The sequence below is a fragment of the Macaca nemestrina genome, chromosome 8 (genome assembly GCF_043159975.1).
Source record: "Macaca nemestrina isolate mMacNem1 chromosome 8, mMacNem.hap1, whole genome shotgun sequence".
NCBI classification, from domain to species: domain Eukaryota; kingdom Metazoa; phylum Chordata; class Mammalia; order Primates; family Cercopithecidae; genus Macaca; species Macaca nemestrina.
Window position 1 is genome coordinate 74,598,072 of NC_092132.1, and position 25,536 is coordinate 74,623,607.

General features: G+C 38.8%; 1 protein-coding gene across 7 annotated transcripts in view; it reads right to left on the reverse strand.

Moving 5' to 3' along the window:
• The window catches only part of LOC105483600 (XK related 9), a 170,194-nt gene that overhangs the window by 53,518 nt on the left and 91,140 nt on the right, over positions 1 to 25,536 (reverse strand). For all 7 annotated transcript variants that reach the window (XR_011606952.1, XM_071068127.1, XM_011744554.2 and 4 more), the window contains one exon: positions 18,673 to 18,893. Coding sequence is in view for 6 of the 7 variants with exons in the window: in XM_071068127.1 (XP_070924228.1) it covers positions 18,673 to 18,893 (221 nt within the window). In the remaining variant the exon portion in view is untranslated. The remainder of the gene's footprint in view (positions 1 to 18,672; positions 18,894 to 25,536) is intronic.

The following is a 25,536-nucleotide window of genomic DNA, read 5'->3' on the forward strand; positions in this document are numbered from 1 at the left end:
CTTGGTTTCTGCCATCCAGAGGACAGAAATTTTACGGTTCATATCATAGCCCTAAAATTATCTTAAGCAATCAAGAGCCTTTGCAAGCTTGAAATTGACTGCTCTAGACTTCTTCTGGGAAGAGGAATAGAAACTGCTCAATGCCGTGTAGCTCAGTAGCTAAGGCTTTGTTTTTTGACAATGGTAGTCCAGATTCAATTCTTGGCTTCTGGAATAATTTCTCTCTAGTTTATTATGTGTGTAACTTTGCCACATATTAAGGTTTTTTTCCCCTCAACAATCACTTCTGATTTCCTGTCTTGAATTTTCCTTTCTCTGAACTATCCTTGGGGAGATTATAAATCTTCTTTTTTAAAAAAATGCTTACCATCTCTTTAAAACACTTTATGCATCCATGGTTAAGTTATAACCTTAGTTAAAAGTTATTAATTTCATGTGGAAAGTTACTTTGGTAGAATTCAAAAGCCAGAAATATTGGCTCTTCTGGCTAGAGTCTGGTAACAAGAAATTTAAAAGAATTTTTCTTTAGAAAAAAAAGAGCTCTATGGAGAAAACTGTAAAGGGTTCTAAAAAAGTTTATAAAAATATTACCTTATGGTCAAACTAATTTAAACTATATAATTTATAATATTTTATTTAAAAAACTAGCCTTAACATTGAAGATGCACTAATGCAAACATGAAATTTGGTTTTCTCATTTGAAAAAGATTTGTATGTAATATTAAAAGATAATGAAAGGGGGTTTTTTGCCCCTTTGGGTAAATGGCAGGGAAAAAGGGGGAGGAAGGACAAGATATTAGTTGGCCTCTTGCTATCTCCATTGGGTCTTGTTTGGAAAACTAAAACTCTTCTATCAGAGTAAAGGTTTTGCTTTAAAAATATTTTTTTTGAGTTACCACCTCGGATAAGTAAATAAACTGTGATCCCATTTTGTGATATCCAGTGTTTTATGCCTTTGATATCTGACAAACTTTCCAAAATCAAATTATAAAGTATGTCACTTTCTGACCTAATTAATCCTTTAGACATTAGGTCCCCTGAAGTCCAAAAATGATGTGTTGGCTTATTTGGTATAAAAATCATACAGGAAGCACTGTCAAATTTAAAATGGTATTTGGCTTTCTTTGGGCTATATTTGTGTAAATGTGTTATAGGTATATGCTCCAAAATTATGTGAAACTTCTACACTTCTGATATGACTTAGTATATGATATCATTAAGAATTATAATTATGTTAAATTATTGTGTGCCACAGAGGTAACACATTTTCTTGTCAATTGTGTCTTTAACTATGGCTGCCTTAAGATTTTTTGTCATCCATAGGCAATTGTTGCCTTATTTTGATCCTCTTTAAATGGTGGTTTCCTAATCAGCTATAAAACATTGACAGGTGCTCTTGAATGCAAGTTTCTTATAACTTTGGGGATTATGACATTAGAATAAAGAGAAAAAACTTCCAAGACTCCCATGGAGAGCTGAAATATTCATGAATATCAAGCAGAACAGGAGTTAACTGAACTATTAGAAGACTAAAGTAATCTTTTTCTGACTTTTTTGCATAAAACATTGCTGATCCTTTTTGTTTCCAGAGCCAAGAAAACTTTTGAGCTATTTACAGCTTTTAACAATTTAGTAAAATATATTCCTATGAACAAAATTTGGAGCATATTTGTTTCTCTACCTAATTTATCCAGAATTTGGAAACTATTTGTGAGTATTCTCAACTTATGGCAGTATAGTTATTTGCATAAGTGCAATAAGAATCTGTTTTCAACAGGACACAATTGGAGAAACTGGTTATTTTACCAAGATTTTGACTGGAATGGCATACTTTCTTTAAATAATCAAGGTTGACTTATAGAGCCAATAACAGCCCCTAGGGAAATCTGGCCTCATACTCTGTCTACACAGTCCCTGTACAAGGTTCCTGACCTGTGGTAAGTAAAGAATGTCACTTTCTAACAGGCTTAGGAGCCCCAAGTTATCCTGGGACCTCAAGAGGAGAGGAATTTTCCCAGCTCATAGGTATTTGAGGTACAAGCCCATGGCTGGGCTCGGCTTTAAAAAAATCTTATCTGAGATTCCCTATGGAACAGAGTTCCACCAAAGCCAATTTTAAAAAGCCTATGTGAAAAATAATCTTGCTGCACTGTATGCAATAATCAGGCCAATTACAATAAGACTAAAGTTCATTTTGTAAACAAATTAGTTCTATTTTCATTTGTTTTTCATAAAAATGGGGACTGGAGAGAGAAAAATTATGCTTCAAAAGAAAAAACTATAGAACACCTGTTGTTAACTGTTCTTGAGTTTTTTTCTGCAGTTTGGACAAAATCCTAAATTCTTTGTGGGCTACAAGTTCCCAAACTAATGCTCTCAGATTTTTACTTTTAAAACTGGGAATTGCACTCCTTATCTTAGAGCTCATCATTTAGCTTATAGTATGCTACTCCCTTAAATGCTGTACTAAAACTATAGATGACAATACTAACGCCTTTAACATGCAAGCCTTGGAAGCCCAGCCTGCTCTGTGTGAATATGATCAGAAAGTTGCAAAGTGGTTCCACTCCTCTCACCTTGGGGTCAACACCTACCACCACTATGCCCCTGATCAGCAGGAGTAAGTTAGAGAAGTCTTCGCCCTTTTTCCATCTTCATTAGCCAACACCTTAAGATTAAGAGGTATAAAACCTAAAGAGAGGGACTGAAATTGCCACTGAAAAATTACACCTTAGACAGTGAAAGAGACCTGACGTAACCAACTCCATCTTGCTTCTAACCTCCAAGCTCTCCTTGTTCATTCCTAGGCATAGGTTGATCTAACTTTGGGAGGAGCATAGTTTCTAGTTTTTAGTTTATAAAAAGATAACAGGCCTTTCCCAAAACAAGCCTCTTTCTTGCCTGGGGACTAAACAGCCTTTGTAGGACTAACAAATTAGCCATGAGATTAGAAATTATGGTTTAGGAGTCATGCAGCTGAAGGTGACAAGATTCTGACCCTACCTGAACTGCTCCTAAGATCAGTGCTTGAGATATTTTGCAGACCCTGCACTTGATGGATCAGGTGGCACTACCCAGATCAATAAACTGGCTCATCTGATCTTGTAGCCCCCACCCAAGAACTGATTCAGCACAAGAAGACAGCTTCTACTCCCTATGATTTCATCACTGACCTGACCAATCAGCACTCCCAGCTCACAGGCTTCCCCTACCCACTAAGTTGTCCTTAAAAACCCTGATCCCCAGGCCAGGCATAGTGGCTCACGCCTGTAATTCCCGCACTTTGGGAGGCCAAGGCGGGCAGATCATGAGGTCAGGAGTTCGAGACCAGCCTGGCCAATATGGTGAAACCCCATCTCTACTAAAATTATAAAAATTAGCCGGGCATGGTGGTGTGCGCCTATAGTCCCAGCTACTCAGGAGGCTGAGGAAGAAGAATCAATCGAACCCGGGAGGCAGAGGTTGCAGTGAGCCAAGATCACGCCACTGCACTCCAGCCTGGGTGACAGAGAGAGACTCGGTCTCAAAACAAACAAACAAAAAACTCTGATCCCCAAATGCTGAGGAAGACTGACTTGAGTAATAATAAAACTCTGAAGTCCTGAAAAAAAAAAACTTGTCTTTTTAATTCAAAAACATTTTAGTTAAAACATAATTTTCCCCTAAATTGCCCCATGATATCTTTTTTATAATCAGTTTTAATTTTTATCAAATTAACACATACACAAAGGGACTTTCAAAAGTTCATGGAAAATGGAACTAAAAGATAAAAACAAAAAATATAAACTTTATTTTTTAACATAAGCTCCATCAAGATCAAGACATTTCTATAAACCATGATACCAGCCACATAGTCCATCCCTAAAGAATCGAGGGTCCTGGAAATTTAACCATGTCAATGCAGTCTTTTTTTACATTATTAACTCAAGAAAAATGGGTACCTTTTAACAGATTTTTTTAAGGAAACAAAAAGAAATCAGAAAAAGCCAAATCAGGACGGGCGTGGTGGCTCACACCTGTAATCCCAGCACTTTGGGAGGCCAAGGCCGGTTGATCACCAGGTCAGGAGATCGAGACCATCCTGGCTAACACGGTGAAACCCCGTCTCTACTAAAAATACAAAAAATTAGCTGGGCGTGGTGGCGGGCACCTGTAGTCCCAGCTACTCAGGAGGCTGAGGCAGGAGAATGGTGTGAACCTGGGAGGCGGAGCTTGCAGTCAGCCAAGATCGTGCCACTGCACGCCAGCCCATGCAACAGAGCAGACTCTGTCTCAAAAAAAAAAAAAAAGAAAAGAAAAGAAAAAAGAAAAAAAAAGCCAAATCAGGACTTTAAGGTGGATGTCTAATGATTTCCCATCAAAACTCTCACAAAATTGCCTTTGTTTGATGAGAGGAGGTGTAGGAGTATTGCTATGATGGAGATGGACTCTCTTGTGAAGCTTCCTTGGGCATTTTTCTGCTACAGCTTTAGCTAACTTTCTCAAAATACTCACCATAAGCAGATGTTATTGTTCTTTGGCCCTCCAGAAAGTCAACAAGCTAAATGTCTTGAGCATCCCAAAAAACTTTGGCATCTTTGCTCTTGACCAATCCACTCTTGCTTTGACTGGACCACTTCCACCTCTTAGTAGCCATTACTTTGATTGTAATTTGTCCTCAGAATCATACTGGTAAAGCCATGTTTCATCTACTATTACAATTCTTCAAAGAAATGCTTCAGGATCTTAATACCATTTGTTTAAAATTTTCATTGAATGCTCTATTCTTACCTGCAGCTAATCTGGGTGCAACAGTTTGGGCACCCACTGAGTGAAAAGTTTGCTCAACTGTAATATGTCATTCAGAACTCTGTGTGCTGAACCAAGTGAGATGTCTGTGGTGTGGGCTATAAATGTTTCTGCTGTTGTCAGTCCTCTGCAATTCAGGAACAAACAAAATTAATTTTTTCTTCATGTACTGACGTGGATGATCTGCCACTAAGGTGTTCAACATTGTTTCATCCATTCTTAAAATGAGTTATCTATTTGTAAGCTGCTGATTTCTTTGGGGCATTGTCCCCATAAAGTATTCATAAAGTATCAATGATTTCACTATTCTTCCAACCAAGCTTAACCATAAATTTGATGTGTGTTCTTGCTTCAATTTGAATATTAACAGAATTCATATTGCTGTGATGGGGCACTTTTCAAACTGCTATCTTGTCCTTCTTAGTGCCTCAAATTGGATTCTGCTTAGACACATTATAACAAGTTAGACTGAGTTTATCTGGGGAGAAAGAAAATGTAAAATCCATTCGCAGTTTTTTTCATAATATGCATTTCCCCAAACGTTTTGTTGTTTTTTTGTTGTTGTTGTTTTGTTGTTGTTGAGATGGAGTCTCACTGTGTCACCCAGGCTGGAGTACAGTGATGCAATCTAGGCTCACTACAACCTCCGCCTCCTGGGTTCAATTGACTCTCCTCCTTCAGCCTCCTGAGTAGCTGGTATTACAGGTGCCCACTACCATGCCCAGCTAATTTTTGTATTTTTAGTACAGACAGGGTTTTCCAGTGTTGGCCACGCTGGTCTTGAACTCCTGACCTCAAGTGATCTGCCTGCCTAAGCCTCCCAAAGTGCTAGGATTACAGCCATGAGCCACCACACCCAGCCCCATGAACTTTTTTAAGTCCTCTCGTACATTGTTTTTAAAAGTCAAAAAGTTCTACAGAGTATATAAGAAAAATGGTACCTTGCTCTACATCGCCTCACCCCTCAATTGTAAACCCCAGAAGAAATCACTATTAACTCTTCTAGCTTTTCTCCTGACATCTATTGTCATATTTATGAATAAAATATATATTGTGCTTAATGTATTTTGTACACTGTTTATTGATTTCCTATTTGGAAAAGGAAATGTTAACACATATACACATATATATACACACACTTCTTCCATTTTCCTCTCCCTCCCCCATCCACCCAAAAGAGCAACATCAAAATTTTTGGTAAATATTTGGTGTTTGCCTTATGATATGGTTTGGCTTTGTGTCCCCACCCAAATCTCATCTTGAATTGTAATCCCATAATTCCCACATGTCATGTGGGAGGTAATTGAATCACAGGGGAAATTTCCCCCATGCTATTCTCATGATAGTAAGTTCTCATGAGATCTGATGGTTTTATAAAGGGTCTATGCCTTCATTTTGCTCTCATTCTTCCTCCTGCTGCCATGTAAAGAAGGATGTGTTTGCTTCCCCTTCCGACATGATTGTAAGTTTCCAGAGGCCCCTACCAGCACTGCAGAACTGTGAGTCATTAAACTTTCCTTTATAAACTACCCAATCTCAGCCAGTTCTTTATAACAGCATGAGAATATACTAATACAGTAAATTGGTAACAGAAGTGGGGTGCTGCTATAAAGATACCCCAAAACAGAGAACCCAGACTAAGATGGCCAAATATGAAATGCTTCTATCTGCAGCTCCCAGCAAGACCAACGCAGAAGGTGGGTGATTTCTGCATTTCCAACTGAGATACCAGTTCATCTCATTGGGACTGGTTAGACAGTGGGTGCAGACCATGGAGGGTGAGAAGAAGCAGGGTGGGGTGTCACCTCACCCATGAAGTGCAAGGGGCCAGGGACCTCCCTCACCTAGCCAAGGGAAGTCATGAGGGACTGTGCTACCAGGTCCAGATACTATGCTTTTCCCATGGTTTTCGCAACCCACAGAACAGGAGAACCTTCATGTGCCTGCACCACCAGGGCTCTGGGTTTCAAGCACAAAACTGGGCAGCTGTTTCGGCAGACACCAAGCTAGCTGCAGGAGTTTTGTTTTTTTTTTTTCCTAGCCCAGTGACACTTGGAACCCCAGCAAGACAGAACTGTTCACTCCCCTGGAAAGGCAACTGAAGCCAGGGAGCTACGTGGTCTCACTCAGTGGGTCCTACACCCAGGGAGCCCAGCAAGCTAAGAATCACTGGCTTGAAATTCTCACTGCCAGCATAGCAGTCTGAAGTCGGCTTGGATGATCAGTGCGGGGAGGGGTGTGCGCCATCACTGAGGCTTCAGTAGGCAGTTTTCCCCTGAGAGTGTTGAGGAAGCCCAGAAGTTCAGATTGGGCAGAACTCATCACAACACAGCAAAATGGCTATGGCCAGGGTGCCTCCCTAGATTCCTTCTCACTGGGCAGGGCATCTCTGAAGAAAACACAGCAGCCCCAGTCAGGGGCTTGAGGATAAAATTCCCATGTCCCTGGGACAGAACACCTGAGGGAAGGGGTGGTTGTGGGTGCAGTTTCAGCAGACTTAAACGTTCCCACCTGCTGGTTCTGAAGACAGCAGTGGATCTCCCAGGACAACATTTAAGCTCTACTAAGGGATAGACTGCCTCCTCAAGTGGGTCCCTGACCCCCATACCTCCTGACTAGGGGGTACCTCCCAGCAGGGATTGACAGACACCTCATACAGTAGAGCTCCAACTGGCATATGGCCGGTGCCCTCTAGGATGAAGCTTCTGGAGGAAGGAGCAGGCAGCAATCTTTGCTGTTCTGCAGCCTCTGCTGGTGATACCCAGGAAAACAGGGTCTGGATTAGACCACCAGAAAACTCCAGTAGATCTGCAGAAGAGGGGCCTGACTGTTAAAAGAAAAACTAACAAACTGAAAGCAACATCAACATCAACACCAACATAAAGGACACCCACCCAAAAAACCACATCCAAAGGTCATTAGCATCAAAGATCAAAGGTAGATAAATCTACAAAGATGAGGAATAACCAGCACAAAAAAGCTGACAATTCCAAAAGCCAGAATATTTATTCTCCTACAAAGGATCACGGCTCCTCTCCAGCAAGGGCACAAAACAGGAGAGAGAATGAGAATGAGTTTGACGAATTGACAGAAGTAGGCTTCAGAAGGTGGGTAACAACAAACTCCTCTGAGCTAAAGAAGCATGTTTTAATGCAATGCAAGGAAGCTAAGAACCTTGATAACAGGTTACAGGAACTGCTAACTAGAATAATCAGTTTAGAGAAGAACATAAATGAACTGATGGAGCTGAAAAACACAGAACGAGAACTTTGTGCAGTATACACAAGTATCAATAGCCGAATCAATCAACCAAAAGGAAAAATATCAGAGTTTGAAGATGAACTTAATGAAATCAGTCAGGCTGGAAGACAAGATTAGAGAAAACAGAATGAAAAGGAATGAACAAAGCCTCCAAGAAATATGGGACTCTGTGGAAAGACCAAACCTATGATTGATTGGTGTATCTGAAAATGATGAAGAGAATGGAAGCAAATTAAAAAAAAAAAAAATTCACAATATTATCCAGGAGAACTTCCCAAACCTAGCAAGACAGGCCAACATTCAAATTCAGGAAATACAAAGAACATGACTAAGATAATCCTCAAGAAGAGCAACCACAAGACACATAACCATCGGATTCTCCAAGGCTGAAATGAAGGAAAAAATGTTAAGGGCAGCCAGGGAGAAAGGTCAGGTCATCTACAAAGGGAAGCCCACCAGACTAACAGCAGATCTCTCTGCAGAAACTCTACAAGCCAGAACAGAGTGGGAGCCAATATTCAACATTTTAAACAAAAGAACTTTCAACTCAGTATTTCATACCCAGCCAAACTAAGTTTCATAAGTAAAGAAGAAATAAAATTCTTTACAGACAAGCAAATGCTGAGGGATTTTGTCACCACCAGGCATACCTTACAAGAGCTCCTGAAGGAAGCACTAAATATGGAAAGGAAAAACTGGTACCAGCCACTGCAAAAACACATGAAAATATAAAGACCTATGACACTATGCAGAAACTGCATCAACTAATATGCAAAATAACCAGCAAGCATCATGATGACAGGATCAAATTCACACACAACAGTATTAACCTTAAATGTAAATGGGCCAAATGCCCCAATTAAAAGACACAAACTGGCAAGTTGGATAAAGAATCAAGACCCATTGATGTGCCGTATTCAGGAGACCCATCTCACATGCAGAGACATACATAGGCTCAAAATAAAGGGATGGAGGAATATTTACCAAGCACATGGAAAGCAAAAAAAAAAAAAAAAAAAAAAAATCAGGAGTTGCAATGTTAGTCTCTGATAAAACAGACTTTAAACCAACAAATATCAAAAAAGACAAAGAAGGGCATTACATATTGGTAAAGGGATCGATGCAACAAGAAGAGCTAACTATCCTAAATATATATGCACCCAACTCAGGAGCACCCAGATTCATAAAGCAAGTTCTAAGAGATGTACAAAGAGACTTAGACTCCCACACAATAATAGTGGGAGACTTTACACCCCACTGTCAATATTAGATCAATGAGACAGAAAATTAACAAGGATAATCAGGACTTGAACTCAGCTCTAGACCAAGAGGACCTAATAGACATCTACAGAACTCTCCATCCCAAATCAACAGAATATATATTCTTCTCAGTGCCACATAGCACTTATTCTAAAATTGACCACATAATTGGAAGTAAAACCCTCCTCAGGACATGCAAAAGAATGAAAATCATAACAAACAGTCTCTCAGACCACAGTGCAATCAAATTAGAACTCAGAATTAAGAAACTCACTCAAAACTGCACAACTACATAGAAACTGAACAACCTGCTCCCAAATGACTATGGGGTAAATAACAAAATAAAGTCAGAAATAAATAAGGTCTTTGAAACCAATGAGAACAAAGACACAACGTACCAGAATCTCTGGGACACAGCTAAAGCAGTGTTTCGAGGGAAATTTACAGCACTAAATGCTCACATCAGAAACCAAGAAAAATCTAAAATCAACACCCTAACATCACAATTAAAAGAACTAGAGAAGCATGAGCAAACACATTCAAAAGCTAGCAGACAACAAGAAACAACTAAGCTCGGAGAAGAACTGAAGGAGATAGAGAAACGAAAAACCCTTCAAAAAATCATTGAATCCAGAAGGTGGGTTTTTGAAAAGATTAACAAAATAGACCACTAGCAAGACTAATAAAGAAGAAAAGAGAGAAGAATCAAATAGACACAATAAAAAATTAAAGGGGATATCATCACTGATGACATAGAAATACAAACTTCCCTCAGAGAATACTACAAACACCTCTATACAAATAAACTAGAAAATCTTGAAGAAATGGATAAATTCCTGGACACATACACCCTCCCAAGACTAAACTAGGAAGAAGTCAAATCCCTGAATAGACCAATAACAAGTTTTGAAATTGAGGCAGTAATTAAGAGCCTACCAACCAAACAAAGCCCAGGACCAGAGGGATTTGCAGTTGAATTCTACCAGAGGTACAAAGAGGAGCTAGTACCATTCCTTGGGAAACTATTCCAAACAACAGAAAAAGAGGGACTCCTCCCTAACTAATTTTATAGGCCAGCATCATCCTGTCACCAAACATGGCAGAGACACAAAAAAAAAAAAAAAAAAGAAAGAAAGAAAAGAAATTTTCAGGCCAATATCCCTGATGAACATCGATGCACAAATCCTCTATAAAATACTGGCAAACTGTATCCAGCAGCACATCAAAAAGCTCATCTACCATGATCAAGTCAGCTTCATCCCTGGAATGCACAGCTGGTTCAACATAGGCAAACCAATAAACGTAATCCATCACATAAATGGAACCAATGACAAAAACCACATGATTATCTCAATAGATGCAGAAAAGGTCTTCAATACAATTCAACACTCCTTCATGCTAAAAACACTCAATAAACTAGGTATTGATGGAACATATCTCAAAATAATAAGAACTATTTATGGCAAATCCATAGCCAATATCATACTGAATGGGCAAAAGCTGGAAGCATTCCCTTTGAAAACCAGCACAAGAAAAGGGTGCCTTCTCTCACCACTCCTATTCAACATGATATTAGAAGTTTTGGCCAGAGCAATCAGGCAAGAGAAAGAAATAAAGGGTATTCAAATAGGAAGACAGGAAGTCAAATTGTCTTTGTCTGCAGGTGACATGATTGTGTATTTAGAAAACCCCTCATCTCAGCCCAAAAACTTAAGCTGATAAGCAACTTCAGCAAAGTCTCGGGATACAAAATCAATGTGTAAAAATTACAAGCATTCCTATACACCAATAATAGACAAACAGAGAGCCCAATCATGAGTGAACCACCATTCACAATTGCTACAAAGAGAATAAAATACCTGGGAATACAATTTACAAGGGACACAAAGGACCTCTCCAAAAAGAACTACAAACCACTGCTCAAGGAAATAAAAGAGGACACAAACAAATGGAAAAAACATTCCATGCTCATGGATAGGAAGAATCAGTATTATGAAAATGGCCATACTGCCCAAAGTAATTTATAGATTCAATGCTATTCCCATCAAGCTACAACTGACTTTCTTCACAGAATTAGAAAATCTACTTGAAATTTCATATGGAATTTTTAAAAAGCCCATATAGCCAAGACAATCCTAAGCAAAAAGAACAAAGCTGGAGACATCATGCTACCTGGCTTCAAATGATACTACAAGGTTACAGTAACCAAAACAACATGACTGGTACCAAAACAGATATATAGAACAATGGATCAGAACAGAGGCCTCAGAAATAACACCACAGGTCTACAACCATCTACAACCATCTGATCTTTGACAAAAACAAGCAAAGAGGAAAGGATTCTCTATTTAATAAATGGTGTTGGGAAAACTGGCTAGTCTTATTCAGAAAATTGAAACTGGATCCCTTCCTTAAATGTTATACAAAAATTAACTCAAGATGGATTAAAGACTTAAACCTAAAACCTAAAACCATAAAAACCCCAGAAGAAAACCTAGGCAATATCATTCAGGACATAGGCATGGGCAAGGACTTCATGACTAAAACACCAAAAGCAATTGCTATAAAAGCCAAAATTGACAAATGGGATCTAATTAAACTAAAGAGGCTCTGCACAGCAAAAGAAACTATCATCAGAGTGAACAGGAAACCTACAGAATGGGAGAAAATTTTTGCAATCTATCCATCTGACAAAGGGCTAATATCCAGGATCTACAAGAAACTTAAATTTACAAGAAAAAAAAACAACCCCATCAAAAAGTGGGTGAAGGATATGAACAGACACTTCTCAAAAGAAGACATTTATGTAGCCAACAAACATATGGAAAAAAAAACTCATCATAATGGTCATTAGAGAAGTGCAAATCAAAACCACAGTGAGATACCAACTCACACCAGTTAGAATGGTGACCATTAAAAAGTCAAGAAACAACAGATGCTGGAGAGGATATGGAGAAATAGGAACACTTTTACACTGTTGGTGGGAGTCTAAATTAGTTCAACTATTTTGGACAGAGTGGTGATTCCTCAAGGATCTAGAACTAGAAATATCATTTGACCCAGCAATCCCATTACTGGGTATATACCCAAAGGATTATAAATCATTCTACTATAAAGACATTCACATATATGTTTATTGCAGCACTATTTCCTAGAGCAAAAACTTGGAACCAACCCAAATGCTCATCAATGATAGACTGGATAAAGAAAATGTGGCCCATATATGCCATGGAATACTATGCAGCCATAAAAAAGAATGAGTTCATGTCCTTTGCAGGGACATGAATGAAACTGGAAACCATCATTCTCAGCAAACTAACAACCATCATTCTCAGCAAACTAACACAGGAAGGGAAATCCAAACACCCCATGTTCTCACTCATAATTGGGAGTTGAACAATGAGAACACATGGACACAGGGAGGGGACCATCACACAATGGGGCCTGTTGGGGTATCAGGGGCAAGGGGGCAAGAGCATCAGGACAAACAGCTAATGCATGCGGGGCTTAAAACCTAGATGATGGGATAATAGGTGCAGCAAACCAACATGGCACATGTATACCTACGTAACAAACCTGCACATTCTGCACAAGTATCCCAGAACTTAAAGTAAAACAAAAAAAGAAATAAATAATAAATAAAAATAAATAAATAAATAAATAAAATAAATAAACAAAGATACCCAAAAATGTGGAATCGAGTTTGGAACTGGGTAACAGGCTGAGGTTGGAACAGTTTGGAGGGCTCAGAAGAAGACAGGAAAATGTGGAATAGTTTGCAACTTCCTGGAGAATTGAAGGACTCAGAAAACTGGAAGATGTGGGAAAGTTTGGAACTTCCTAGAGACTTGTTGAATGCCTTTGACCAAAATTCTGATAGTGATATGGACAATAAAGTCCAGGATGACGTGGTCTCAGATGGAGATGAGGAATTTGGAGGGAACAGGAATAAAGATTACTCTTGCTTTGCAAAGAGACTGGCAGCATTTTGCCCCTGTCCTAGAGATCTGTGGGATTTTGAACTTCAGAGAGATGATTTAGAGTTTCTGGTGGAAGAAATTTCTAAGCAGCAAAGCATTCAAGAGGTGACAGAGCATAAAAGGTTGGAAAATTTGCAGCCTGACAATGCTGTGAAAAAAGAAAAATCAATTTTCTGAACAGACATTCAAGCACACTGCAGAATTTGCATAAGTAATAGGCAGTCAAATGTTAATCACCAAGACAATGGGAAAAATGTCTCCAGGGCATTCCAGAGACCTTTACTGCAGCCCCTTCTATCACAGACTTGGAGGCCTAAGATGAAAAAATGGTTTTGTGGGCTGGACCCAGGACCCCCGTGCTCTGTGCAGCCTCAGGACACGGTTTCCTGCATCCCAGTTGTTTCAGCTCTAGCTATGGCTAAAAGGGGCCAATGTAAAGCTTAAGCCATTGCTTCAGAGGGTGCAAGTCCCAGGCCTTGGCACCTTATAAGTGGTACTGGGCCTGCAGAAGCACAGAAGTCAAGAAGTGAGATTTGGAAACCTCCACCTAGATTTTAGAGGATGTATGGAAATGCCTTGGTTTCCAGGCAGAAGTTTGCTGCAGGGGTGGATCCCTAACTGAGAACCACTGCTAGGGCAGTGCAGAAGGGAAATGCGGGGTTGGAGCCCACACACAAGGTCCCCACTGAGGCACTGCCTAATGGAGCTGTGAGAAGAGAGCCACCATCCTCCAGACCTCAGAATGGTATCTCCACCAACAGCTTGCACAGGGCACCTGGAAAAGCCACAGACACTCAACGCCAGCCCAGGAAAGCAGCCTGGAGTGGGGACATACCCTGCAAAGCCACAGGGGCAGAGCTGCCAAAGGCCATAGGCGTCCACCTCTTGCATCAGCATGACCTGAATCTGAGACATGAAGTCAAAGGGGATCATTTCAGAGCTTGAAGATTTGACTGCCCCACTGGATTTCAGACTTGCATGGGGACTGTTGCCCCTTTGTTTTGGCCAAATTCTCCCATTTGGAATGGGTGTATTTACTCAATGCCTGTACCCACATTGTATCTAGGAAGTAACTAACTTGCTGTTGATTTCACAGGATCATAGGTGGAAGGGACTTGCCTTGTCTCAGATGAGACTTCAGACTTGGACTTTTAGGTTAAAGCTGGGATGAGCTAACATTTTGAGGGACTGCTGGAAAGGGCAGGATTGTGTTTTGAAGTATGAGGACATGAGATTCGGGAGATGCCAGGAGAGGAATGATATGGTTTGGCTTTGTGTCCCCACCCAAATCTCATCTTGAATTGTAATCCTATAAGCTCCACATGTCATGGAAGTGACACAGTAGAGGTAACTCAATCACAGGGGCAGTTTCCCCCATGCTATTCTCATGATAGTAAGTTCTCACAAGACCTGACGGTTTTATAAGGGGCTTCCCCCTTCATTCAGCTCTCATTCTTCCTGTCACCATATGAAAAAGGATATGTTTGCTTCCCCTTCTGCCACGTTTGTAAGTTTCCTGAGGACCCCCCACCACAGCACTGCAGAACTGTGAGTCAATTAAACCTCTTTCCTTTATAAATTACCCAGTCTCAGGCAGTTCTTGATAGCAACATGAGAATGAACTAATACACATTATTATAACTACATAAGTGCAGTGTTTTTATTGCTTACTTTTCAAAAAAAAAAAAAACACACTATATTTCCTTTCTTTTAAAATGTTTCATTATTCCTGGAGTTGACAATTGCCTTGTTTCCCTACTTGGTTAGTTTCCATAACCCTATAATTATTTCTTAGCAAAATCTTCAAATTAATTAATAAAACTCTTCTATATACATCTACTAGTTCTTTATTTTTCTGGTTTTTTAGAACACTATCCTCCTGCTCTAAGCCAGTTGCTCTTAAGTCTTGCTTCCAATCTTCCCACAACTTCCCTTCACCTCTCTTCTACATTGCCTTCCTATTTCCTTGTTCTCCTATCATCTTTCTTGGTTTACTCTCACGTTTTGATTAAACTTTTGTCAGGCCTTCCAGAAAAAAATTTCTCAGAAGCAAAATTTTTTGATACTTTGTATATCTCAAAACATCCTAATTCTACCCTCATACTTGATACAGTTTTGCTAGAAATAGAATTCAAAATTAAAAAAAAAAAAGTTTTCCATTGAAACCTTAAACTTACTGTTCTATTATGTTTTAATTTCACTGTTATGGTTACAAATTTCATGCCATTCAGTTTTTCTATCTTTAGTACATTACCTTTTTTTTCCTCTCAAATCTTTTAGAATCATCTTTCTTTGCTTCTCTGAAATGATATAATGATGTGCTTGATGTGAGCTATTTTTATTCACTCTTTCAATCTAATAACTCATATCCTTTAATGATATGCCCTGTTTTTATTCTTTGGTGATTTCTCTAGAAATCATAACATGAATATTAAGTATATCAAAGTTTAAGGCTAATCAATATTGTTACCTCAAAGATGAATATATCAATAAGATGGTAAAGCTAAAATTTCAGGGACTCTTACTTGCCCAGTCTCCTTCCAACCCTAGCAAAGCCTCATGTGTTCACCTTGTCACGTATTTTTATAAAATTTGCAAAAATAAGACATTTTAATTGCAGTTGATTAAATTCCCTGTCTCTTTCTACTCTTGTTTACTTTCTCTCACATATTCCCCTAGTATGTTCAAGTGACTGTGGGCATTTTGGGGATGTGGCTAAGGGAAACTAAGTTGAGACTACATTTAGTTTAAGCATAGGGGAAATGTTTACATGATTTGCTTCAATATGTAAGATTAGTGAGTGGCGGAGCTAGGATTCCAAGGCAGTGTACCTGATCTTAACATTTATTCACTAAATTGTCTTTCAGATGTCAACAGGTCTTTCATTCCTAATGTGAGGGCACGATAGTCTATTCTCATCTAGTTGACACTATTATTTGACATTTTTGCCAATTTCCCACTTTCCTACCTGCTTCTAACATTTTTTCTATCATATTGCTGCCCTAACCTGTATCTTACACTCTGTTCAAACTAAATTTGTGCCATTGTCAAACTATGCCTTTGTTATGCCTTTTCCTCAGTCTAAAATAACTTTGTCCAATGACATTATTCTTAATTCTGTACTTATTAATTCAGAGATTTTTATTAATTTATTTGGCATTAAGTACTGACATCAGTGAAGAAAATAGAGAACTCCCATGTTCACTAAATAAGACATCAACAGGGAAAGGACTGTCTATGCAATAAATGGTACTGGGATAACAGGCTAGCCATATTTAGAACACTGAGACTGGACCCCTTGCTTTTACCATATACAAAATCAACTCAAGATGGATTAAAAACTTAAACATAAAATGTAAAATTATAAAAACTCTAGAAGAAAATCTAGGAAATACCATTCTGGACATAGGCCTTGGCAAAGATCTCATGACAAAGACTACAAAATGATTGTAGGTTGCGTGCGGTGGCTCACGCCATAATCACAGCACTTTGTAATTTTGTGTCTATATTCATCAAGGATATTGGCCTGGAGTTTCTTTTTTTCTTGTGTCACTGCCAGGTTTTGGCATCAAAATGATGCTGACCTCAGAGAATAAATTAGGGAACATTCCCGCCTCAATTTTTTGGAATAGTTTCAGTAGAATTGATAACAGCTCTTTTTTATACATCTGATAGCATTCAGCTATGAATCCATTTGGTCTAAGGTTTTTTCTGGTTGGTAGGTTTTTTGTTACTGATTTAATTTCAGAATTCATATAACATAATTTTGTACATAGTTACTACAGAAAATTTGGAAATTCAGAAAAGTATTTTTTAAATGAAAACAATCATTCATAATTCCTCCACCCAGAAGCAGACACACTTAACATTTTGCATATTTTCTTCCAGATATTTTTCTATATAATAATCTCTTTGTAACCTTAAAAATGTGCTGGCAGAAAATTTTATAAACTGTTTTTTGGCTACATTCTATGTTATAATCGCTTTCTTGTGTCATTAAAAGTTCTTTGTAAACACTCTAGTGGCTACATAATGTTCCATATTAACAGCCTACAATAATTTATTTACCAATTTCTCTATTGTTAGACAGTTGAATTATATCTCATTTTATGCTATTTTTGAATAACTTATCTCAATTTCCTACTTCAATAAGAAACTATATAGATGAAAACTGAACATAAAGATAGCTATCACTGGATCTCATAGATAGTCCAGATGCTATGTATCCTTGGGAATCATCATGAGATCTCCCATAATACAGGCTGTAAGATCTACATTTTGAACTTCTAACTTCAGAACTATATAATACAGAACTGTTAAGGGTTCTGCATCACATAGAACCCAACCCATGAATTATTTGCATCAAAAAAAAAAGATCTCATACACAATAGAGATCTCATACACACAATCATTTTGTGTCTTCCTAACAATCAAAGTAAAGGTAAAAATATTAGAAGGGGCTATGTTCTAGAGGTTTACAAGAAAATGGGAACAGAGACACTGTTTAACTGATATCACGTGTGAGTCTAGGACAGCAAGAACTCCAGGGAAGATAACAATCTTACTCCCTGAAATGAATCCCAGAATAAATGGAACCCTAGTCATTAATGCAATTTGGGACTATTATTTAGCAAATAAATGGTTTTGTAACATCTCAAGTTAATTACCTATAAAAGGACTTTTCAGAAAGGAAGATAGAAATAAACTTTTCTTTAAAAAATGAACATTTTTACCTTAACGAGCAAATCTACTGTAAAACAGCAAACACATTGGCCAACTTGCAAAACATTCATTAGTTTTTTAGTATTTACACTTTTACCCAGTAATTCCACTTCTGGGAATTTACCCAATGGATATACTTTTTACATGCAAGTGATTTATGCATAAGATGACTCGTTGCAGCATTTTTTCAATGGTTAAATATAAGAAACAACCTAAATTAACACAAATAGGGAGCTTGTTAAATAAATTATGGTATATTCATAATTTGCAATACAATGCAGAAAATAAAAATGAATGTGGGAAATTTTTCTGTACTAATATGAACGGATCTCCAAGATATACTATGAGGCACAAAAAACAAAGACAGTTTTTATTTTATGTTACCATTTGTGTTAAGGAAAAAAAAAAAAGGACATATGCTTTAAAAACTTTTCTGAAGGAATCATCAAATAACTAACAATAGTAGTTTTCTTTCTGGGCAGATGGATACAGTATATACCCATATATTTTTTGATATTTCAACCATATTCCCGTACTTCCTTTTCAAAAGAATAAATGATTTTTGAAGTATTAAAAATTTCTAAAGTCAGCCAAAGATTTATATAGTTGACATAAGGTCTCAGTGGCATCCATCTAACACAAGGAGTTAAGAAAAACTTACACTGACTGAAATTCGCTTGTCCATGCTCCAGAAGAATGTAGAGTTGAAGAATAAGTTGTGGGCAGCCTTCCAGGTAGGTCTCAAATAGTCTGAGCATGCTCAAATCAGTCACTCTATCTATAACTTCTTTATGTAGATCAATTTGTTCTTCCATGAAGTTAGTAGTATTGCTGTCATACGTAAAAGCTGCATGGTAACCCCTTTTCAAGGCAAACCAATACCTATAAAGTAAACATAAAAACATTTCTCTTTAGTCTTATATTCTTTATAACATGTCTGTTAATACACATAATAATTTGGGAAAAGGAATATGTGGGGTTTTTTTATTATTATACTTTATGTTCTAGGGTACATGTGCACAACGTGCAGGTTTGTTACATATGTATACATGTGCCATGTTGGTGTGCTGCACCCATTAACTCATCATTTACATTAGATATATCTCCTAATGCTATCCCTCCCCCCTCCCCCCACCCCACAACAGGCCCCGGTGTGTGATATTCCCCTTCCTGTGTCCAAGTGATCTCATTGCTCAATTCCCACCTATGAGTGAGAACATGCGGTGTTTGGTTTTCTCTTCTTGCGAGAGTTTGCTGAGAATGATGGTTTCTAGCTGCACCCATGTCCCTACAAAGGACATGAACTCATCCTTTTTTATGGCAGCATAGTATTCCATGGTGTATATGTGCTATATTTTCTTAATCCAGTCTGCCATTGATGGACATTTGGGTTGATTCCAAGTCTTTGCTATTGTGAATAGTGCCACAATAAACATAAGTGTGCATGTGTCTTTATAGCAACATGATTTATAATCCTTTGGGTATATACCCAGTAATGGGATGGCTGGGTCAAATGGTATTTCTAGTTCTAGATCCCTGAGGAATCACCACACTGTCTTCCACAATGGTTGAACTAGTTTACACTCCCACCAACAGTGTAAAAGTATTCCTATTTCCCCACATCCTCTCTAGCATCTGTTGTTTCCTGACTTTTTAATGATCGCCATTCTAACTGGTATAAGATGGTATCTCATTGTGGTTTTGATTTGCATTTCTCTGATGGCCAATGATGATGAGCATTTTTTCATGTCTCTCTTGGCTGCATAAATGTCTTCTTTTGAGAAGTGTCTGTTCATGTCCTTTGCCCAGTTTTTGATGGGGTCGTTTTTTTCTTGTAAATTTGTTTGAGTTCTTTGTAGGTTCTGGATATTAGGCCTTTGTCAGATGAGTAGATTGCAAAAATTTTCTTCCATTCTGTAGGCTGCCTGTTCACTCTGATTGTAGTTTCTTTTGCTGTGCAGAAGCTCTTTAGTTTAATTAGATCCCATTTGTCAATGTTGGCTTTTGTTGCCATTGCTTTTGGTGTTTTAGACATAAAGTCCTTGCCCATGCCTATGTCCTGAATGGTATTGCCTAGGTTTTCTTCTAGGGTTTTTATGGTTTTAGGTCTAACATTTAAGTCATGAATCCATCTTGAATTAATTTTTGTATAAGGAGTAAGGAAGGGATCCACTTTCAGCTTTCTACATATGTCCAGCCAGTCTTCCCAGCACCATTTATTAAATAGGGAATCCTTTCCCCATTGCTTGTTTTTGTCAGGTTTGTCAAAGATTAGATGGTTGTAGATGTGTGGTATTATTTCTGAGGGCTCTGTTCTGTTCCATTGGTCTATATCTCTGTTTTGGTACCAGTACCATGCTGTTTTGGTTACTGTAGCCTTGTAGTATAGTTTGAAGTCAGGTAGCATGATGCCTCCAGCTTTGTTCTTTTGGCTTAGGATTGTCTTGGCAATGAGGGCTCTTTTTTGGTTCCATATGAACTTTAAAGTAGTTTTTTTCCAATTCTGTGAAGAAAGTCATTGGTAGCTTAATGGGGATGGCATTGAATCTATAAATTACCTTGGGCAGTATGGCCATTTTCACAATATTGATTCTTCCTATCCAAGAGCATGGAATGTTCTTCCATCTGTTTGTGTCCTCTTTTATTTCATTGAGCAGTGGTTTGTAGTTGTCCTTGAAGAGGTCCTTCACATCCCTTGTAAGTTGGATTCCTAGGTATAGGTATTTTATTCTCTTTGAAGCAATTGTGACTGGGAGTTCATTCATGATTTGGATCTCTTTGTTATTGGTGTATAAGAATGCTTGTGATTTTTGCACATTGGTTTTGTATTCTGAGACATTGCTGAAGTTGCTTATCAGCTTGAGGAGATTTTGGGCTGAGATGATGGGGTTTTCTAAATATACAATAAAGTCATCTGCAAACAGGGACAATTTGATTTCTTCTTTTCCTAGAATACCCTTTATTTCTTTCTCTTGCCTGATTGCCCTGGCCAGAACTTCCAACAGCAAGGAGTGGTGAGATAGGGCATCCCTGTCTTGTGCCAGTTTTTAAGGGGAATGCTTCCAGTTTTTGCCCATTCAGTATGATATTGACTGTGGGTTTGTCATAAATAGCTCTTATTACTTTGAGATACATTCCATCAATACCTAGTTTACTGAGAGTTTTTAGCATGAAGGCTGTTGAATTTTGTCGAAGGCCTTTTCTGCATCTATTGAGATAATCATGTGGTTTTTGTCTTTCGTTCTGTTTATGTGATGTTTATTGATTTGCATGTGTTGAACCAGCCTTCCATCCCAGGGATGAAGCCATCCTGATCGTGGTGGATACGGTTTTTGATGTGCTGCTGGATTTGGTTTGCCAGTATTTTATTGAGGATTTTCAAATCGATGTTCATCAAGGATATTCATCAAGGTTCTAAAATTCATCAAGGTCTAAAATTCTCTTTTTTTATTGTGTCTCTCCCAGGCTTTGGTATCAGGATGATGCTGGCCTCATAAAATGAGTTAGGGAGGATTCCCTCTTTTTCTATTGCTTGGAATAGTTTCAGAAGGAATGGTACCAGCTCCTCCTTGTACCTCTGGTAGAATTAGGCTGTGAATCCATCTGGTCCTGGACTTTTTTTGGTAGGTAGGCTATTAATTATTGCCTCAATTTCAGAGCCTGCTATTAATCTATTCAGGGACTCAACTTCTTCCTGGTTTAGTCTTGGGAGAGTGTACGTGTCCAGGAATTTATCCATTTCTTCTAGGTTTTCTAGTTTATTTCTGTAGAGGTGTTTATAGTATTCTCTGATGGTAGTTTGTATTTCTGTGGGGTCAGTGGTGATATCCCCTTTATCATTTTTTATTGCATCTATTTGATTCTTCTCTCTTTTCTTCTTTATTAGTCTTGCTAGCAGTCTATCAATTTTGTTGATCTTTTCAAAAAACCAGCTCCTGGATTCACTGATTCTTTTGAAGGGTTTTTTGTGTCTCTATCTCCTTCAATTCTGTTCTGATCTTGGTTATTTCTTGCCTTCTGCTAGCTTTTGAATGTGTTTGCTCTTGCTTCTCTAGTTCTTTTAATTGTGATGTTAGGGTGTCAATTTTAGATCTTTCCTGCTTTCTCTTGTGGGCATTCAGTGCTATAAATTTCCCTCTACACACCTCTTTAAATGTGTCCCAGAGATTCTGGTATGTTGTATCTTTGTTCTCATTGGTTTCAAAGAACATCTTTATTTCTGTCCTCATTTCATTATGTACTAGTAGTCATTCAGGAGCAGGTTGTTCAGTTTCCACATAGTTGAGCGGTTTTGACTGAGTTTCTTAGTCCTGAGTTCTAGTTTGATTGCACTGTGGTCTGAGAGACAGTTTGTTATAATTTCTGTTCTTTTACATTTGCTGAGGAGTGCTTTACTTCCAACTATGTGGTCAATTTTGGAATAAGTGAGATGTGGTGCTGAGAAGAATGTATATTCTCTTGATTTGGGGTGGAGAGTTCCGTAGATGTCTATTAGGTTCGCTTAGTGCAGAGTTGAGTTCAGTTCCTGGACATCCTTGTTAAGTCTCTGACCCATTGATCTGTCTAATGTTGACAGTGGGGTGTTAAAGTCTCCCATTATTATTATGTGGGAGTCTAAGTCTCTTTGTAAGCCTCTAAGACTTGCTTTATGAATCTGGGTGCTCCTATATTGGGTGCATATATATTTAGGATAGTTAGCTCTTCTTCTTGAATTGATCCCTTTACCATTATGTAATGGCCTTGTCTCTTTTGATCTTTGTTGGTTTAAAGTCTGTTTTATCAGAGACTAGGACTTCATCCCTTGCCTTTTTTTGTTTTCCATTTGCTTGGTAAATCTTCCTCCATCCCTTTGTTTTGAGCTATGTGTGTCTCTGCACATGAGATGGGTCTCCTGAATACAGCAAACTGATGGGTCTTGACTCTTTATCCAATTTGCCAGTCTGTGTCTTTTAATTGAAGCATTTAGCCCATTTACATTTAACGCTAATATTGTTATGTGTGAACTTGATCCTGTCATTATGATGTTAGCTGGTCATTTTGCTCATTAGTTGCAGTTTCTTCCTAGCATTGATAGTCTTTACAATTTTGCATTTTTTGCAACGGCTGATACCTGTTGTTCCTTTCCATGTTTAGTGCTTCCTTCAGGATCTCTTGTAGGGCAGGCCTGGTGGTGACAAAATCTCTCAGCATTTGCTTGTCTGTAAAGGATTTTATTTCTCCTTCACATATGGAACTTACTTTGGCTGGATATGAAAATCTGGGGTGAAAGTTCTTTTCTTTAAGAATGTTGAATATTGGCCCCCTTTCTATTCTGGCTTGTAGAGTTTCTGCCAAGAGATCTGCTGTTAGTCTGATGGGCTTCCCTTTGTGGGTAATCCGACCTTTCTCTCTGGCTGCCCTAAACATTTTTTCCTTCATTTCAACTTTGGTGAATCTGACAATTACGTGTCTTGGAGTTGCTCTCCTCGAGGAGTATCTTTGTGGCATTCTCTGTATTTCCTGAATTTTAATGTTGCCCTGCCTTGCTAGGTTGGGAATGTTCTCCCGGATAACATCCTGCAGAGTGTTTTCCAACTTGGTTCCATTCTCCCCAGCACTTTCAGGTACACCAATCCGATGTAGATTTGGTCTTTTCACTTAGTCCCATATTTCTTGGAGGCTTTGTTCATTTCTTTTTACTCTTTTTTCTCTAAACTTTTCTCACTTCATTTCATTCATTTGATCTTCAATCACTGATACTCTTTCTTCCAGTTGATCGAGTCGGTTATTGAAGCTTGTGCATTTGTCACGTAGTTCTCGTGTTGTGGTTTTCATCTCTATCAGGTCGTTTATGGACTTCTCTGCGTTGGTTATTCTAGTTATTCATTCATCAAATCTTTTTTCGAGGTTTTTAGTTTCTTTGCACTGGGTTCGTAGTTCCTCCTTTAGCTCTCAGAAGTTTGATCGGCTGAAGCCTTCTCTCAACTCATCAAAGTCATTCTCTGTTCAGCTTTGTTCCATTGCTGGCGAGGAGCTGCGTTCCTTTGAGGGGGAGAGGCATTCTGATTTTTTGAATTTTCAGCTTTTCTGTACTACTTTTTACCCATCTTTGTGGTTTTATCTACCTTTAGTCTTTGATGATGGTGACGTACAGATGGGGTTTTGGTGTGGATGTCCTTTCTGTTTGTTAGTTTTCCTTCTAACTGTCAGGACCCTCAGCTGCAGATCTGTTTGAGTTTGCTTGAGGTCCACTCCAGTTAGGCTACACCCAGTTAGGCTCTCCCAGTTATGCTACTCAGGGGATCAGGGACCCACTTGAGCAGGTAGTCTGTCCATTCTCAGATCTCAACCTCTGTGCTGGAAGAATCACTACTCTCTTCAAAGCTGTCAGACAGGGACATTTACATCTGCAGAGGTTTCTGCTGCTTTTTGTTTAGCTATGCCCTGTCCCCAGAGGTGGAGTACACAGAGGCAGGCAGGCCTCCTTGAGCTGCAGTGGGCTTCACCCAGTTCGAGCTTCCCAGCAGCTTTGTTTACCTACTTAAGCCTCAGCAATGGCGGGCGCCCCTCCCCCAGCCTCGATGCCGCCCTGCAGTTAGATTTCAAATTGCTGTGCTAGCAATGAGGGAGGCTTTGTGGGCATGCGACCCTCCGAGTCAGGCGTGGGATATAATCTCCTGGTGTGCCGTTTGCTAAGACCCTTGCTAAAGTGCAGTATTAGGGTGGGAGTGACCTGATTTTCCAGGTGTTGTGTGTCACAGTTTCCCTTGACTAGGAAAAGGAATTCCCTTTCCCCTTGCGCTTCCCAGATGAGGTGATGCCTCACCCTGCTTCAGCTCTCGCTCGTTGGGCTGCACCCACTGTCCTGCACCGACTGTCTGACATGCCCCAGTGAGATGAACCCGGTACCTCAGTTGGAAATGCAGAAATCACCCATCTTCTGTCGCTCATGCTGGGAGCTGGAGGCTGGAGCTATTCCTATTCGGCCATGTTGTCACCCCACCTCAGGAATATGTGTTTTTAGTACACAATTTTTCCACAAACTCTCTCTACTACAGATTTTTTGTGAATATCTCATAGTGGCTTTATTGAGATTCAGACCCTGTAAACCCTTATTGCATGTTTGATGTGCTGGTTGTGTGCTAGTTCTATTAAGTATATATAATCTCATTTCATCTTTACAATAATTATGTGAGAAAAGTAGGCATTATTCCATTTCACAGATGGAAAAACTAAAGCTGAGAAAGATAGAGTGATGTGCTGAAAGTTACAGAGATAGTAAGGGGTAGACACAGGGTCCAAACCCAGATCTTATTATTTCCAGTCTTAATCACTACTTTCTGAAAGACAAACTGCAATTTTCCATTCATGCAATTGATCTGAACTACAACACAGATAATTTCCCTTATGAGAATATCAAGGTTGAAAATGAGATTGAATCGTCCCTTAATTTAATCTAGAAAACAATTACTCAAATACTTACAAGGTGCTAGGCTCTTTGACCATTACCATCCCAGAAAATATATAAAACTTCAAAGACTCTTGA